The sequence below is a fragment of the Lutjanus erythropterus genome, chromosome 23, assembly GCF_056507025.1.
Source record: "Lutjanus erythropterus isolate fLutEry1 chromosome 23, fLutEry1.hap2, whole genome shotgun sequence".
Taxonomy (NCBI): domain Eukaryota; kingdom Metazoa; phylum Chordata; class Actinopteri; order Lutjaniformes; family Lutjanidae; genus Lutjanus; species Lutjanus erythropterus.
The window spans coordinates 25,538,064-25,555,489 of NC_139339.1; the positions used below are offsets into that span (position 1 = coordinate 25,538,064).

Below are 17,426 nucleotides of genomic sequence, written 5' to 3' on the forward strand. Positions count from 1 at the left end.
ATCTAATCAAAAGGTAACCAGCTCCTTTATCTTCTGAGAAAAAAAATCCTTAATCAGGTTTATTGACAAGAAGGTTTTCTCATACAAGGAATCTTCCTTATTGTTTTGCTGCATAACAATAAACAAAGTAAGTTAAATATATAAGGAGGAAAGGACTGTTACACCAAGGAGCATAAATAGAAAACTGACAATATAATATAGAAAAATATTATAAGATATATAATAAAAGCACGTGCAATATGTTTTCTAAAATAGAAGAGCTGTGTTGATTTTGTGCAGGAATGTGAAAAGAATTGCAAAAGTTTTCAGTGTATAGTAGGACAATTGAAAAATATCTAGCTACATTTGTTTTGACTGATACTGGGATTGCAATATAATTTTCTACATTAGAGGGAATGATTATTTTTACATTACTAGTCTCATTTTCATTGCAAAACTTAAGTGTGACTAAGACCAAGATGTGATTTTTGTGAGGATCTGAACCAACCAAAGATTTTTTTTTAAGTCTGTAGACTATGATTTATTGGTCAGGACATCTCTGAGCACCACAATATTTCATTTAAAATGGTATTTTGACACACATTTGCCTTTAAATAATATGGGCCTCCTGGGATGTGAAAATTGCATTTGATAACATTTTGATTTTTGTTCACCCCTATTATACAGTGTAAGAGAATTTGAGATGTGCAGTACAACACTGAGTCCGTTCATCAGCGCTTAAATAAAATAATATCTAACTCAATCGACATGTCAGGTGATCCATGCACATACTCAACCATCTTAAAATAAATACAACAAAAGAAACCTTACAAGATAAGAAATATTTTACATGCAGGAAGTTTTTCAAAAAGCAAATGTTATTAGATATTTATTCACGTTGGGATTTATCTATTTGTAAAGTAGTTTTACAATTGCTTGGATTGGTTGGTATTTCTTTGTGAATTGGACAATGGCATTAGTGAACACCATAAATTACTCACAACTGTCAGCCACATTTGTAATATTGTTTATATTGGTTAATCACGGTACGTAAAATCATCAAACATAAAATAATTGTTATTTTCTTGACATAAAGTTGTGGGGAATTTCCCAACAAGGTGACAAATTTGCAACTATGATAAAAGACTTGTGATCAGGATGTGTAGTGAGCAGTATGCTTTCCAGCTGAGAGTTCATCTTAACAGCGCCCCCAGGTGGACAAACCTTGAAATGGTGACACTGATTAATGACCTCAAACATATCTTGAGTGTGATCTTTTATTTTTCTCTTCTGAAATGTTTTATTCCTTGATGTCCAGCCAATATCAGCATATTGTGCAGATATCAGCCGATCATATCATTGCAGATGCATTAATCAGGCTCTACTATGTACGATTCAGACAGTTACTAGAACCTGATATGCAAATACTCAAGAATTACTTACACTGAGACTGTGCACGAGGGGCGGTGACAGCCAGGAGCCCAGAAAGAGAGCAGCACTCTGGGAAGACTGAGCCTGACTCGCTGCCAGCACCACACACTGGTGCTGCACCTCCTCTCCTGTCAGAGGAAGACAGACACGCTCAGCTCAGTGCTGCGACTCTGTTAGCCCTCAGGTACAGACAGACAAATACGAGAGAAGTATTACCGAAGCTGAGCCTCATCAGGGGAGACAGGACAACGCTCCAGTTGATGGGTGGGTACTGGAAATTGGCTCCAACTGACGCCAGCGGGGTCAGAGCGGTCTTAACCAGAACTGGAGGGGCAAAGTCTGGACCTGTAGCCACAGGAAGGGAAGAAGAGTGTGAGTGTATTTTTACCACTTGACCATCACTAGACAGTCTTTTCTGATAGAAAACACTGTTATATATGCCAGACATCGCTCTTTTCAAACCAACCAAACTCCATAGGTGAAATCGGTAATTTTACTTTGCAGAACACAGGAGCTGCTGGTCCACTGCTGCCTCGATCTGTTAGTTTGTTTGTGTTATAGTGTGACTTCTGTGAATCCAAACTAAACATTTAGAACACCAATCACACAAAAACACAATCAAACTAAAAAATCAAGGCTGCAGCAGACCAGCATCTCCTGAAGTAAATTTAGTGCTTTTGCCAAAGGAGTTTGGTTAGTTTGCAGAGTGATATTTGGCATATATAAAGGTGATTTGCCATCAAAAGTCTGTCTGACAGTAAAATAAAGTGGTGTTTAAAATACATAGTACGAGTAAATTGATTAGCTTCCTACAGTGGTACTCCTGCTGCTTGTCCAAACTGGCAGCATGTCAACTGCCATCTACTGTAGGTAGTACACTGACAGTAGATAAGTACATCACATAACCACATTTCAATAATCAGAATAATAATTTTAAGGTTAAAAGGGGGTTAAAGGTGAGAAAAGATGAGATGAAAGTTGAAACTGATGCAGAGGTAGTTGATTTAACTAAAATCTCATCAACACACCTTTCTTTCCTGCCTCTGTGAGGAAGTCGATGACGAATCTGATGACACTTTTCTCTGGGAGGTAACTGAAGTCCTGAGGAACTGAGAGGAGGGCAGGAGAAGAAAAAGACTATAACTATAACAGGCTCCGTTCCAGTCAAGGTTCACGCTGGGACTTTCCTGCAGCACGTACCTGCTGTGTGACTGTGACTGGTGGACATGTGGGCTAAATGCAAATGAGCCACCAAACAAGCACTGTTGGACTGCAGACCAATGGCTCCTGAGAATGTTATGATCTGCAAAAGAGAGCAAAGAATAACCAAATGAACATGAGAAAAGGTTAATCCTCTGTGGAGCAGGATATTGGATGGAAACCTGCCATTTAGGCCTGATGGTGGCAATACTGACTGTACAGAGATTACATGACACAGCATTTTCAAAACACTGGTACAGTGACAATGCATCACTCAAACTTTTAATAATAATAATAATGCAGGGTGGAGGTCACAATAAAAAAACAGTGTTAAGAATAAAATGTCAGTACAAACCTGTGTGATGGCTCGAATAACCTCGTTCAGCCTGCTCTGCTGCTGGGAAGAAAGCTCCAACTCACTCGTTAGCTGTAATAACAGGAAAACAAGCTCCATTAAGTTTACAGACACATTCATGGCCTCATTAGAGCAAAAAGGGATTATTAAAGAAATACTTCACTCCCACATTTAAACATTTTTATTAATTTATTGCCCCCACATAGCATTTAATTCCTTAATGGATAATGGACTTGGACTAGGTAGCCACTTTGGACTAAATGACATTATTTGTCAACAGTGACAAAACCACCTCTTGCCCCACATTTCCTGAAGAAAATGCGTGAGACTGCTACATCTGCTACTTCAGCTGTTGGCTGAAGATATCACCTACAATCTGGGGTTGAAGCTGTGGCTGCTACAGCAACAATTTTTCTAATCTTTTAGCGCCGCCTACTGGTGAAATGGTATGAAATCCTACAGACTTGTTCAGCATCCTCAGCTGTACAACTGTGCAGAATTTGGTTATCATACAACATCACATTAAAGAGACACAGCAGTTATTAGTGAAGGAGTGTGGAGGTCTAACGAAGTGGAGCTATTGGTGCCCTGCTTAAATATGTCATGAATATCATTTTATTTAAGTCAACAGAATTGTGGAAATATCAAGTTTTACTGTTACTGTAGTAACCCTGTGGGTAGACTTGTATGAAATGTCATAAAATGGCAAAAATAAATAAAAACAGTTAGATCAGACTGATGTATTGTTCAGCCGATACTATCCTGGCACAGTTATACTGGTCTACATCAGTATTGTTTTATATGTTGTCTGCAATTTTCTTTTACAAATTTTTTATTTGTTTTGTTTTATTCTGTTTTTTTTTATCTTATAAGCAGGATTTGATGTATATTTGATCCTTGTATTTGTGCTGTTTTGTTTCTTTAGTTTAGTCCTTTAGAATAATTAAAAATGCCATTAAAAGTTTACTGTTTCAGTAAATTTAATAAAGAATATAGGATGCTATATAGATAATGGGATTTTTTTACACCCCAATATCAGTTAAAAAAAAAATCCAGTATTGGCCAGGCTAAAAAACAAATAATTTCTGCAAAATTCTGTCAGACCCTGTCTTCTGTCCATCAGCCAATCAGTGAGTGGAACAGCAGTGTCACAGTAACCATGAGACTACTGTGTTGTAACCACTGAGACTCAGCTGGACTCCTGATGATCATCAAGTTACTGGTGGATTATTTTTGTTCAGTTTGATTTCTTTGCTACCATTTCTGAGGAATACATGTTGAAATGAAGAACAAACATTTTTTTCAGGTTACAACTATTACAGTTTTTGTCTACACAATTATCAGGATGTCAAACCTCAACAGAGTCTCTGTTAGAGATTACAGGTGAAACAGTATGGACAGCTACAGTCTCAGCTACAACTGTAACATGTCCATGCTTGGCGCCACCTTGTGACAGAACTATATACATGCGATTTAATAATACAAAGTGTCAAATTTTAAGTCATTAATTTGAACTTCAAAGAAGAAATCAGCTGTGATACATCTTCTGTGTATATTATGCATCATCTCCTTTACACATTGAAAAAAATTAATAAATATGCATATTATAGAAAAAAGTGATCCAGCAGATGGTTGGATTTCTCACCTGAGCGAGGTAACTCTCTGATCCGACTAAAGCCACCAGACCGTTGACGGCAGCCAGTCGTTGCATCGTGGGACAACCCTGAAATGTAAAGACAAAAGCTCCTGTACTGAACACACATCAGATTTAAGGCTTCAGCATATTTAAATACATTTAATAAAATAAAAGGTCCGACCTATTTGTCTCCACCCTGCAATCCTGTCAACATTAGACCAAAAATGATTCAACTTGTTCCTGTGAACCAACCACCGAGGTTTTCACACAAAAAGCTCTTACTTTGTAGGTGTCCTCACCGTCCACCTGACACACGAAGCCTATACTTCCCAACCCTTCCAGTTTTCCTATAAAACTCCTGTTTTTCATTACCTTCTCCCTATTTCCACCTGGCATCACAATTCTCTTTCTTTCTGACAAATTTTCACACATTTTTTTCCATTATAACAACCTGTTTCTGATACTTTGCAATATGCATAAGCCCTATGTGACTTTTAAAGTCTACTGTTTCCACCCGCACAACAATACAATTTACACAAAACCAGAAGAAGTGCCATCTCTTTAAGAAAGTTTTAAAGGACATGCATGCATTTTATAAAATATAAAACCAATTTTCTTTAAGGAACAGGGGCAAAGACTAAATGAATAAAGGAAAACAGGAATATGAGTTTATTTACTAAGTAAAATCAAGACAATTCCACTTGAAAATGTTGTTGCCGTGTACTTATCATTTTGTAATTTTCATTCTTATAGCGTCACCAGGATGCAGAAAACAAAGTCTCAAATTTTTGAGGTCCCAATGTTGGCAAGAGTGATGAAACCTGATATTACAAGTGCACCAGATCATTTTATATTTTGCAGGAATTTGAAAAACACCAGAAATCACATCAGACATAAGACAGAAAAAGGTTTTAATTCTAGCTGTTTGTGTGCAGAGCACTCAGCTACTTACTACAGGCTGTTTATTGATTCAAATCATTTCTTTTAGGCAAAATAAGAGTGAGTCTGGGGTTTGTTAATTAATGTTTCTTCACTACAGTTGAAAGCTCACTTTGATTTAGACTGATAAGTTAATTAGATTTGATATAAAAACAGTATTTAATGCAGTGGTAAGTAGGAAAGAAAATGTTTCCATAGTACCTCAGCCAGTAAGATCTTGATCCAAGCAGCCAGCAGTCGAGGGTGGATGTCCTCTGCTTTACCGTGGCCGAACATCGACAGGCCGTGGACCACCAGCCCTAGAGCCAAGGCGAACCCTGGAGTCTGGACAGAAACAACACAAGAGCGTTAAAAACTAGGGTTAGACCTGTGGTACTAACTCTTTTTTAATCAGTCAGTACCAGCGATAGCGGAAGCAACTAATAAAAAATAATCCAATCTGAGTTTTAGTGAATTATAGGTCAGCATGATAGCATCAACAAACTTGACTTTATCTGCATAACTAAAACTGATTCCGCTTAGTTTGCCTTCACATTTTTCCCCTGGTCATCCACATCCCCCCTTCAGTGGCTGCATATACCACCAGAGGGGCTCATCCCACAGTTTGAGAACCACTGGGTAGAGAATTCCTCAAGTTAATGTACTTGAAAATATTAAAACAAACTTTTTTCTGTAGCAGCACTCAGACACCACCAACAAAGGCTTGATCAGTGTCAGAACCCAATATGACTTTTTTACCGTATCATGCAGCCCTAATTCCAAGATTACATTTCAGCTGATGCACGATTTTTTTGCTGCCCACACAGACTGTTGACATGATTGGTCAATACTACTCAGATTACAGAAAACTGTAACACTTCCGATACAAAAGTTTAGCCATTTTAATGTTACTTTACTGCATATTTAAATTGGAATTCGCAAGGGAAACCGGGCTAATGTTAGCATCACCTATAGACACGATGGAGCAGAGTTTGAGCATTTAATATTGAGGGACGGTCAAGAAAGATTGTGTGAACACTAAGCCTCATCTGAAGGCAGTTTAATAACCAGAGTAGCAGGTTGAATGTAGGATACACGTCACTTTTTGCGGAACTTCATACTTCATACTTTACACACACTCACACCCCACTTCTGAATTGCATCTGGAGCCTTTGTCAAGAAGGTCTAATTTTTTTCTTTCCTGAGAGGTTGGTATGGTAACATTAGAATTACCATGCACGAAACATCTGCTAAACCCCCCCGTGAAATAATTTGACAAGAAACCGCTGACCTGCTGGCTCTCCTCGGTCAGGGTGCGCAGAGTGCTCATGACCTCCTCGGCCTTCTCGGCATCTATAAGTCCTCCGCTGAAGGCCGAAACACCCACACACGCCACAGAGTAGGCCAAGACCTGCACAGGTTGACACAGAAATCTTCATTTAAATACTGTTCCACTATTACAAATCACATTTGACCCATTTACACAGTGAGACACTGTGTTTTCCACAAGCTTACAGAAACTGTATTTCTGTCAGTATGCAAGTGACTATTTTTTAAGGCATCTCAAGCTGTATTGTAGTAACACTATTGATGTGTGGGTGGTTTGTACCTCTTGCAGCATCCGTCCCTGTCCGCTGCTGTCCTGCAGGTTGGACAGCAGTTTGTCCAGGGTTTGGGTGACGCGGACGTGTTGGTCCGTTTGTCCACTGCTGCAGAGAGCTGCAAGCACCAGAGCCAGACCCAACACACAGCCAGTTCTGCCGTACAGGACAGAGAAGGACCTTTGTAGTAATGTGCAAGCACCGCAAAATGGCAGTAGCTAATTTTCAAGAGAATGGTAATACGAGAATTAATGACATGTTCCTGCAAATGTTTCAAAATAAAATCTTTGTTAAAAAATGAAGGGTTTCTGTCCACTGAAACGCTAGAGGGCTTTTAATCTGAAACAGATACAGGAAGTGTCATGTTTGCATTAACAGCGTAATGCAATAACTTTAAGAGGGTAAACAGGGACAAGCCTTCGTACTAAAATATGACCACTTATACTTGTCAAGCAGAGGGAAACAGAAATAAATGCATGTCTCTAATAAAGGCCTGCCACCCTCTGTAGCTGAGGTAAATAAAGGCCCCGGTCAAAAAAGCAGAATTGGCAGTTGACTGTTATTGTTACGGTTAGTCCTCCACATCATGTCTAAGGCCTCTGCACTGACCTATATTCCAGGTTGGGGTTGAAAGAGCAGCTTTCCAAAGCATCCAGAGAGGTGAGGAGGAGATCAGTGTCCTTCTGAACTGAGGCATCACTGGATAAGAGAGATACAGAGACAGTGGAAACTACAGACTACCAGCACGACAAATCAGGAACAGTTTGTATTTGAGTCATGACTACAGACATACAAACTCTACCTGAGGCGTTGGTGCTGCAGACTGGACAGCACCATGCCGAGCGCGAGGCCGGAGTGGAACTGGACAGCCTGGGAGTCATCGGCGGTCGGGGAGCCCGGCAGACCGGCCTGTAGCACCGACAGGACCTGGACCAGGCCGTCCCGCTGCCACACCACCAGCACCGGGACCAGCAGGGACAACGCCAGGCTGGCACAGGAGCGAGCGATGGCACTCGCTGTGTTCTCACCGGAGTAGGAGCGCTGAGCGGGAAAGAGGAGGGGATCAGGTGTGACTGATTGGTTCTGTACAGCACAGCAGCTGATTTCATTATTCTATACTTTATTAGTCAGTGAGCAGAAACTACTGCTGTATTGTATTTAAAGCTTTTAGTAACATCCTCAGAGCAGCACAGCTGGTTAGCAGCACTGAAACAAGAACACCTGCAGGAGTTTAAGACTCATTACATGTGATTTTATTCAGGACAAAAGCCTTTTTATGATGTCAGCTTGTCCCTCAAATGGTCAAATTATATAGCTCCTACACAATGGCTCATAAGAAACCTGTGGGTGACATTAACAGAGACTACGTCCCTGTGTTAACTAGTCTGTGCTCAGAAATAAACAATTTAGTTTCACAGCGACAGTTCTGGAAGAACATGGCCAGATGGCTGCTGGGAAATGAGGTGAAATGAGACTTTAGTTTTTGTTTTAATAGGAAGTACTTTAATCTACACCAGAACAGGTTATTGCTGGTTCTAACTGGTTCTGACTGGTTCTGACTTAATCAAACTGATTCTAAATCGCTCTGAGGGGTTCTGACTGCTTCAAACTGGGACAATGGACTACACAGGAACTGGTTCTCACTGGTTCTATTTGGTTCTGACTGGCTCTAACTAGTTCTCACTGGTTCTAACTGGTTTTGACTTGTTCTGATTAGCTCTTACTGGTTCTCATAGGGACAGCAGATTATGCAGGAACTGGTTCTCACTGGTTCTAACTGGTTCTAAGAGGGACAGTGGACTACACCAGAACTCATTCTCACTAGTTCTGCCAGGGTCCAGCTAGTTCTAACTGTTTGTGACAGGGACAGTGGACTACACAGGAACTCGTTCTCACTAGATCTAACTGGTTCTGACCAGTTGTAAGTCATTCTGACTAGTTTGGGTTGGTTCTAAATTCACTGGTTTAGTTCAGACTAGGTGATTTTGATTTTATCTCTGTACTTCAGTAATGAAAACTTAATGAAATGGTTCTTGCTGTCATCTAGCAGCAACAACCAAAATTACTTCTTGAATTCTTTTAACACTTTACTTGATATTCAAACATGAATGAAGTGATTTAATAGGTTTTTATGTCAAGCCTCAAGGTAATATCAAGACTGGAATTAAAAAAAATCTTAATTAAAAAGAGACTGTGATGAAACTCACATGGAGGAACCATGGGAAAACTTGTCCTCTGGCCTTGTAGCTGCTGCTGCTGATGCTGAGCAGGGTGTCAAGAACCATGGACAGCCAGCTGGACGTGGGCACAAACTCTGGTCCAGCCTACAGCGACAAGTCAGTGAAGAATATTTATGGAGTGGATTTATAAAGTAGAAGAATTACACCGACAGAGATGCTGTATAGTTAATCACACACTGATGGGTTCAAATATTGAGTGTGTTACCCCAAGGTTGCCGTCACCATCAGCAGGCAGGTTGCTCTCATATTTAGCGAGGACGGCAGCCAGGCCACTCAGAGCCAGGATGGAGTTTCCCTGAACAACAGGACTGTCCCTTAACAAAACAGAGAACATCTTACTGTTAGTACTGACTGTCAGAAGAAATCAAAATATCAAAACGAAACCAACTTTTCTGTTTCATGAAAATGCAAAAATAGTGATCACAAGCAGGACGGGGGACGGACTCACTTTACAGCAGTTTTGATTACGTCAGTCAGCTGATCTCTGGCCCTGAGACAAATACACATGAGGAGGAAAGAATGAAAGAGAAACAGAGTGTGAAAAGAGAATCTTTCTTCTGCTAATGGAGTGACGTATGAACAATAGCATGCAGCCATTCACGCGATTTCTCTCCTTTCATCTCTGGTGCATCAGTCACCTGGCAAATACAACAGAGGTTTGCTATGCTATGATGCATGTGTGTTTGTACTTGTGTATATTAGGATTTGATAGTTAAAGCCAGTATCTGTATTTTTACTGCAATCTGTTGATTGCTGACACTTTCATCAGGCTGAAAACATGTGTATAAATACATATAATATGCACTGAAAACAAGCATCTTTTGGAAAATTTGGAAATGAGTGATGTCCTACAGTGCAGCGAACTGTATGTGTTAGCTAAAATGAACATATATATAGGGCCTGACCGCTACTAGACTTTTGGGGCCAATAATAAACTGATATTAGGGAGTTTATCAATATCATCAATATTTTTACACAGAATATAATATAGAGAGGATTGAATACAAACATACAACACTACACACAAGATGTGTAATAAAGGCATGATATTTTAAAGTTACACGATAATGATATCAGGGTGTGTTTATTATAAATAAAGGAAAAAAACAACAACAAATAGACCAAAATCTATGTATGTATTAATCCTGAACTAAGAAAAAACTTAAAATATACACAGGCTGTAATCTATAAAGCTAAAAAATAAAAACAATCTGCATTATGATCTGTTTAAAAGATGGTTTTATATTGATGCATATCGGACAACATACCTGTTGAAATATAGACCAATATAGTTGTGACCGGGGCTGGGTATAGTTTAAAAAATTAGGATACCTGTACCAATACCAGTACCCTTAAAGTGAAACGGATGCAAATGATACTTGATACTTAAAAAAAAAAAAGTTCTTCATTATGAAGAACGCTTGTGGTGATTGGCTGAGCAAAACCATTGTACAGACATTTTTTTCTCGCTCTCAGTACCAAAAGGTTTGAATGCAGTTATTGTTTGACTGCAGAAGTTTCAATGCTACTTGGTACTGGGTTATTTCAATTGATACCTTATAAGGTATTGAGTACTGATACCCAACCCTAGCTGTGACAGGCCAATATTGGGCCAATAATTTTGGTTAAGACATTATTTTTTGTAAATTTCAATGTTGCCATTTTGATTTGATCTTTTGATTTGCTTCTCAATCTAAGAATTTCTGAATGCCATTAAATTTAAAACCTAAAATGCCAACTATTTGATCAAACAAATTAAAACGGAATTTATTTAACTAAGTCTCTACTTTTAACTTCTTCACTCGCTAATTTAAGTTATTGTGTCCCTCTGTTGACACGACATTTACAGCATCACAATACTTTGAGTTCACTACTGATGAAGTTCTTCTTTTTACAGCCTTTTTCTGTTACCAGAGGATTTGTATACAGCACAACACAAGCCCTTATTTAGCATTTAGGGAGCATTAATTATGCTAATAACAAATAATCAGCCACGCCTCTCCAGTGTATGATCAAGTGGATACATCATTCATTCAGCAGACCTGGGTGAGAGCAAATTTTGTTAAGCATGTTTGTTGCATCTGGAGTTGACTTCTCTTATATTTTTTCTCTTGAGAGAAAATTGTATCAAATATGAACAAGCAGAAAATGTCTATCATGTAGCAGAATATGTGTGTAAGTGATTCTCACCACATCCAGGCACAGTGCTGTTTGTACTGTAGCTCCTGTGGGTTCTCTTTGCCTTGTTTCTGCTGCATCTCCAAATCAGCACGTCGACCCTGAAGACACACACACACACACACACAAAAACACAGAAAACCAGAGCTGATCTTGCCGTGCAGGGCATCGAATTCATTCTGTCAGGAATGAGTTTTTGAAGGCCAAAACTGACCCTGTCCACAGCAGTACATTATTTAGCTTCCTACATCAATACTTGACCGCCATCTGCTGTAGAAAATACACTGATTACGGATAAGTGCCTCATACAACCACACTTCAAATAATTGCATCTAGCCCTTTAATACGGTTTACTTCTCTGTTACAGTAACAGGTGTTTTTAATCTGTGTTTCATTTCCTCTGCCCTGTTGAAAACTCTGTGAGATTGAATCCACTCTGCTTTTAAATAAACCTTTTCCCCTCGCTCTACTTAACAATGCAATGGAGGTTTCCTCGCTAGAACCACACGTAGTACTGATCAATTCTCCAATAAATATGTAATCAATCTGTCAGTTGCCAGAAGCACAAACCTGCAGGACGGCGTGGAAGGCCCGGTTCATGAAGCCTCTCCAGGCCTGGGGCAGGAGGAGAGCGCGGTGCCATTCAGACGGCTGAATGTTCACCTGCACATCGGAAACAACAAGCGGCACTGGTTCGTTAACTGTTCAAACCAGGAAGCAGTTCGAGAGGGAGAGAAAAAACAGGTTTATTCATACTTCATGAATGAGGGCCGCCAACATCTGCTGGTAGCTGCGGCTGCGGCTGATGAGGAAACGATCGATCGGCCTGCCGTCACGGTCCGTCTGCACAGGCAGCTCGTAGCAAAGCAGCAGTCCAGCTATAAGACACACACAAAATTAGCAGCTGCACTGGGTGAAAATAGTAAAAAAAAAATATGTAAAAACTATGGCTGAGGATGGAAAGAACCCTGAGAGATTAATTTATTGATTTTTTTATCCACTTGAGCCAGAGGTGCCACAAGCAGTGAGGGAAATATCTGTCTCTTTAGCTGCTAAACGTTCCACTGTGTTCAGCGGCTTGTCTCTGACTGTGTCTGTCTGTTCTGTGCTGCTGAGCAGGTAGTGCACAGCAGGTTTATCAGGGCGGCCTGCTGCAGCTCGGAAAGTCAGGAGAAAATTTTGCTACATGAGTTGCCAAGTTGTTGTCTGTTGATGTCATGTATGCAGAAATACAGTGGACAAGCCAAATTGTTTGAATGATTGCTTTTTTATTAATTCACATACTGTGTATCATTTTTTTAGATTTCAAATATGGTATTAAGTTGAAACTGTTAGTTGCTGTCCACATAGAGTGACCTAGATTAATAAGAAATATTATTTATTAGCATTAACCCTTTTAAGCAGTCTTTTATCTTGCTACTTGTAGACTTTTCTCAAATAAAGATTGTCCCCTTGTTTTAGACTAATAAACAACCACATACAGAGAAGAAAGTACACAAATCATGTGTGGGCATATTGAGTGTGTAGTTGAACAAGTAGCAGAAAAGTGATGGTGAATCCAAGAGGAGCAGAGGAAAACACCAGCAGTAAGTTGTCACTCTGGCAGTAAATGTACAGTTCAGGTTACAGTGTGTTGGTTAATAAACGCTGCAGCTTCTCAACAGCAAGAAAGGTCTTATCTGTTTTTTCCCAATAGCTGGAAAAGTGAAGGGGTTTAGACTCAAAACCCTACCTAAATTTAAGAGTATTTTCTGTGGTGGAAAAACAAAACAGATCTGGGGTTTGGGAACATGTAGATATGAGCTGGGTACAGGTTAGTTATTTAGCTGAAATGTATCGACAACCAAACCACTGTATAAATGCAAAATTTAACAACTAACGTCTTTTCATGTTGAAGACACAAAAATAACTTTTGGAAGCACCCTATCTCGTCATCCTGTGATGTGGGTGGACACAATAACATAAATATCCATACAGTATAATGCAATTTAACACAAAGCAAGTAAAGAGTAATCTTCAACTTTACACAGGTCGACTGGATGGATTTAATCACCTGCTAGTCCGGGCTTTAGGCCGGGCTGCTTGTTTTTTTCATAGGTCTTCAGCATGAATGATGGAATCCCTGCCACTGTTTTACCCTGGTCTGAGCGCAGCTTGCCCCCCCTCAGAGCAGAGAAGTACACTCCGCGGGGCATCTGACTCATCTCCTGCTTCACCAGTGAGGTCAGGAAGAGCTCAAAGGCTGAGGAGAAAAAGAGAATCAAGATGAGAGTCTGCTGCTTCCCGTATCATGATCCCTCACTGGCTTCCCACCATGAACATTAACAGTTGTGCTTGGCCCCGCCATTCTGGAGCTTCACCTCTGACCACGCCATGTGTGTAATTCTGTAATCTACCTGGTAGGACAGACGCAGGGGTGAGAGCCAGCAGCTTCACATAAGATGACCCTGGGATGGAGAGATCCTTCTCTTCTTCCTCCTCTTTCTCCTTCTCCTGTTCATCCTCCTCATTTTCAGGGAGCTTTGTAGCTGGTCTGGCCTAGACAGCACCAAACAGAGCACATCATGATTATTACAGCCCATAATATGAGATTGAAACTTATTCAAACATTCAGGGTGACCTGAGCAAAATCTAAATGAACAAAACAATTGTTAGAACAGTTTAGTGAAGTATAACACAGGTGTTATACAACCTTACCTTGTCTGTAAACTTGTCTGTACACTACATTACTTTTAATAGTGATGGTGCTAAAATCAGTTTGACTTAGGCAGATTTTAAAAATCCTATATAAACATTGTATTTAATTGTCAGCAAATTCAACTGTATTCTTGCACAAAAGGTCACTCAGTGCCTCTGTGATCATTTTCAAGTTAATTTACTGCAGCATTTTTTTCAAAATTAAATACAAAATATATACCCACTATACAGACATTTTGACCAGTAAAAAATATGCTTGGCTGCAAGTCCCCTTGGCCAGTAATCGTTCATTCAAATGCTAAGTTTCACGAAAACCTACATTTTTCTAATAAGAATTTGCATGAAGTTCTCAGAGGGAAAATCAGCTAATATGAGCTTTATGGAGAGAGAAAATCTTCAGTGTAGAAGGTAAAGTTTAGAGTTGAGACTGTCAGGAGAGTGTAGTGGGAGTCTTACTGCCTCAGGAAGGAGATTTATTGTGTGGACCGCCTCAGGAAAATCTGCCAAAGCCTTGTAGCCACAGCTGGCCACCTCTGGATCCTGTTACAGTTAACACACACACGCACAGATATTTCAGAGGTTTGCAGCTAGATAAATGATTCAAAATTTGACATATGAACACACTGTAGGAGATGTAGAAGATGTTTTTGCAGAGACGAATATCTGACTGGATTCTGACTTTTAGGGCTGTAAAAGCGAAACTGTGACAAATAGTCATTTTAAGATAAAATGAACTATTAGCTCAGCTTTATTAATGTACTGGGTGTTTAATACAAAAAAGTATTCTGAATTATTTGTCAAAACCATTGAAAATTCTCTAAATGATGGCAAAAAATCCTCAGTCAAGGCAACCGCAGACTCGGGGTTATGTACACACACACACAGCAGATATCTTCAGTACACAGACCTTGCTCACAGCATAATTCCAGAGAAAGCTGACCACCTCCTCTTTCAGTTTCTGTAAAAACAGAGATAAAAGGATTTTTATTTTACAGTAACTTCCTAATATTCAAAAGCACCACCTGCAAATCATGGCTATCAGCAAAGTCTGGTATCATATTAATAAGAAACAAAATATTTTAAAAAAAGAGAGATTCAAGGTTCTCCAAAGATAAGCTGTTGTTTCATTTAGCCAGTGTTAATTGTAGGTTGCAAAACGAGTTTCAGGCCCCTGGTGATCATCAGCAGCTGAAGGTTTTCTGACTCATTTTCTTTTTATTGTGATTATCAAAAGAGTCTTTTTTAATCCAAAGAAGTCCTCCATCCTTCACATTAGAAGCTCAGAAGCATTCAGTCCTGCTTGCTTCTCAAATTATTTCTGTTTAGACTTCTGAACAGATGACTGCACACTTCACTGAGATATACTCAGTCATGTTGTAGCACCCAGCAGTGACCCAAACATGTTCTTTCAGCTCAAAGTCCCATAGAGGCAGTTCAGCATTTGGAGAAATCAGCTGATATGTTTCAAAGAGTCACATGAGAAGATCACTGTCAGCCTCATGTGATTAACCTAGCTTAGCATAAAGACACAGCTAGCTTGGCTTTTTTCAAGAATACACCTACCAACATCTCTAAAGCTCACTAAGATAAAGTATCTTATTTATATTTACATACAAACCCCCCAAACCAATGTGATGCTGTGTAAAACTAAAATATAAAAACAGAATTCAATAAAAAATATGTTTTAACCTACATTCAACTGAATACAGTGCAAAGACAAGATATTTTATGTTAAAACAGATTTTTGTAAATGCACACTCTTTCTGAATTAGATGCCTGCAACATGTTTCAAAAAAGTTGGTACAGGAGCAACAAAAGACTGTGAAGGTTGTGGGGTGCTCAAAGAACGTGTGTTTGGAACAATTCACAGGTAAACAGGTTCAGTGGGAACAGGTGAGAGCATCATTATTGGGTCCTCGAAAGGCTCAGCCAATCACAACCATGGATGGGGTGAGGTTCACCACTTTGTGAAAAACTGTAAGTAGTCCGACAGTTTAAGAACAATGTTTCTCAACACAACGCTGCAGGAATTTACAGATTTCACCATCAACAATCCATAATATCATTAATAAGAAGAATTAAGTGTGTTTTTTGGCACTATACATGTGGTTATTTGTGTGAATAATTTCCAGTGAGAAACATGTTGGCAGAGGACAGAGGACTGATAAAGAGCTGAACATTATAATGTCACGGTGAAGATGACCTAAAATGTCATTATATTCAGTGCTAGTTTTCAGCCTTGCCCCTTACCTGCAGAAGTTTCTCTGGATTCTCTGAATCTTTTAAATTACTTCTAAGTTACAGCTTAATGCAGTGATAAGTTCCATATTAAATTCCTTCAAAGACTACAGACATTATATGAGTCTGGACAGACATGGATGTAAACTGTAACTTGACTGGTTGGTGGAGACAAACGACTGTGAGGCAGTGATTCTTTTGACTGCTCTATTTATATGACTTTCAACAGCTGACTTAGCACTCTTCTTGACCGGCCACTAGGGAGCGCAAGCGATCAACAACTGCTTCAGTTTGATCTTGTTTCAGAGAGGAACAACTGATTAACGCTGGCAGAACTTTGCAAATCTCTGCTGGTTGCATCTGGCAGCTTTGGTGGCATTGCAGTAGGTGCTTCACCATCTGTCGCCTGGCGGAGATCTGCACTCTTCTAGTTGTTTATCTGTCCATATAGACACACTGTCTCTATGTCTGTCTTTTTGTTTATATACTTATATTAACATGGCTGGCTAAGAAAAAAATATGAGAAAAAAAGGTGACATTTTGAGATAGAAAGTCACAATTAAGAGATAACTTCTTATCTCATAATTATGAGTTTTAATCATAATTTCAACTTTTTATCTCCTAACTGCAACTTCATCTCAAAATTTCAACATTTTTATTTCTTAATTATGACCAAAGTTAGAAATATTTAGGAAGACACAAAAAACACCACAGCAAAGTCGCAGCATCAAACAGAAGGCTTGATGAAGCAGATCAGATACCTCGTACTCCTCTGACTTGACAGTGAGCTGTGGAACCAGAGCCAGAAGTTCAGCGATGGCTTTGACCATCAGTGGACGGGAGTCGCAGCTCAGCTCAGGACCAAGACTTCTCCAGGTTGACACGATGTCCACAACCTGCAGGAAAAGCCTCATTAAACTCTGTGGTTACCTTTACAGTACGTGCAACACACT

At 39.5% G+C, this 17,426-nt stretch overlaps 1 protein-coding gene across 1 annotated transcript in view; it reads right to left on the reverse strand.

The window, feature by feature from the left end:
• focad (focadhesin) overlaps window positions 1–17,426 on the reverse strand; it is a 58,977-nt gene that overhangs the window by 7,904 nt on the left and 33,647 nt on the right. The window contains exons 16-37 of the mRNA XM_084712641.1: window positions 17,235–17,369; window positions 15,143–15,193; window positions 14,692–14,775; window positions 13,935–14,076; window positions 13,592–13,780; window positions 12,295–12,416; window positions 12,109–12,201; window positions 11,551–11,639; window positions 9,809–9,850; window positions 9,566–9,674; window positions 9,328–9,444; window positions 7,923–8,161; window positions 7,730–7,819; window positions 7,129–7,276; window positions 6,811–6,930; window positions 5,742–5,864; window positions 4,611–4,688; window positions 2,966–3,037; window positions 2,611–2,713; window positions 2,439–2,519; window positions 1,627–1,755; window positions 1,423–1,538 (exon numbers count right to left, since the gene is read on the reverse strand). Coding sequence (XP_084568767.1) covers window positions 1,423–1,538; window positions 1,627–1,755; window positions 2,439–2,519; window positions 2,611–2,713; window positions 2,966–3,037; window positions 4,611–4,688; window positions 5,742–5,864; window positions 6,811–6,930; window positions 7,129–7,276; window positions 7,730–7,819; window positions 7,923–8,161; window positions 9,328–9,444; window positions 9,566–9,674; window positions 9,809–9,850; window positions 11,551–11,639; window positions 12,109–12,201; window positions 12,295–12,416; window positions 13,592–13,780; window positions 13,935–14,076; window positions 14,692–14,775; window positions 15,143–15,193; window positions 17,235–17,369 — 2,472 coding nt within the window. The remainder of the gene's footprint in view (window positions 1–1,422; window positions 1,539–1,626; window positions 1,756–2,438; window positions 2,520–2,610; window positions 2,714–2,965; window positions 3,038–4,610; window positions 4,689–5,741; window positions 5,865–6,810; window positions 6,931–7,128; window positions 7,277–7,729; window positions 7,820–7,922; window positions 8,162–9,327; window positions 9,445–9,565; window positions 9,675–9,808; window positions 9,851–11,550; window positions 11,640–12,108; window positions 12,202–12,294; window positions 12,417–13,591; window positions 13,781–13,934; window positions 14,077–14,691; window positions 14,776–15,142; window positions 15,194–17,234; window positions 17,370–17,426) is intronic.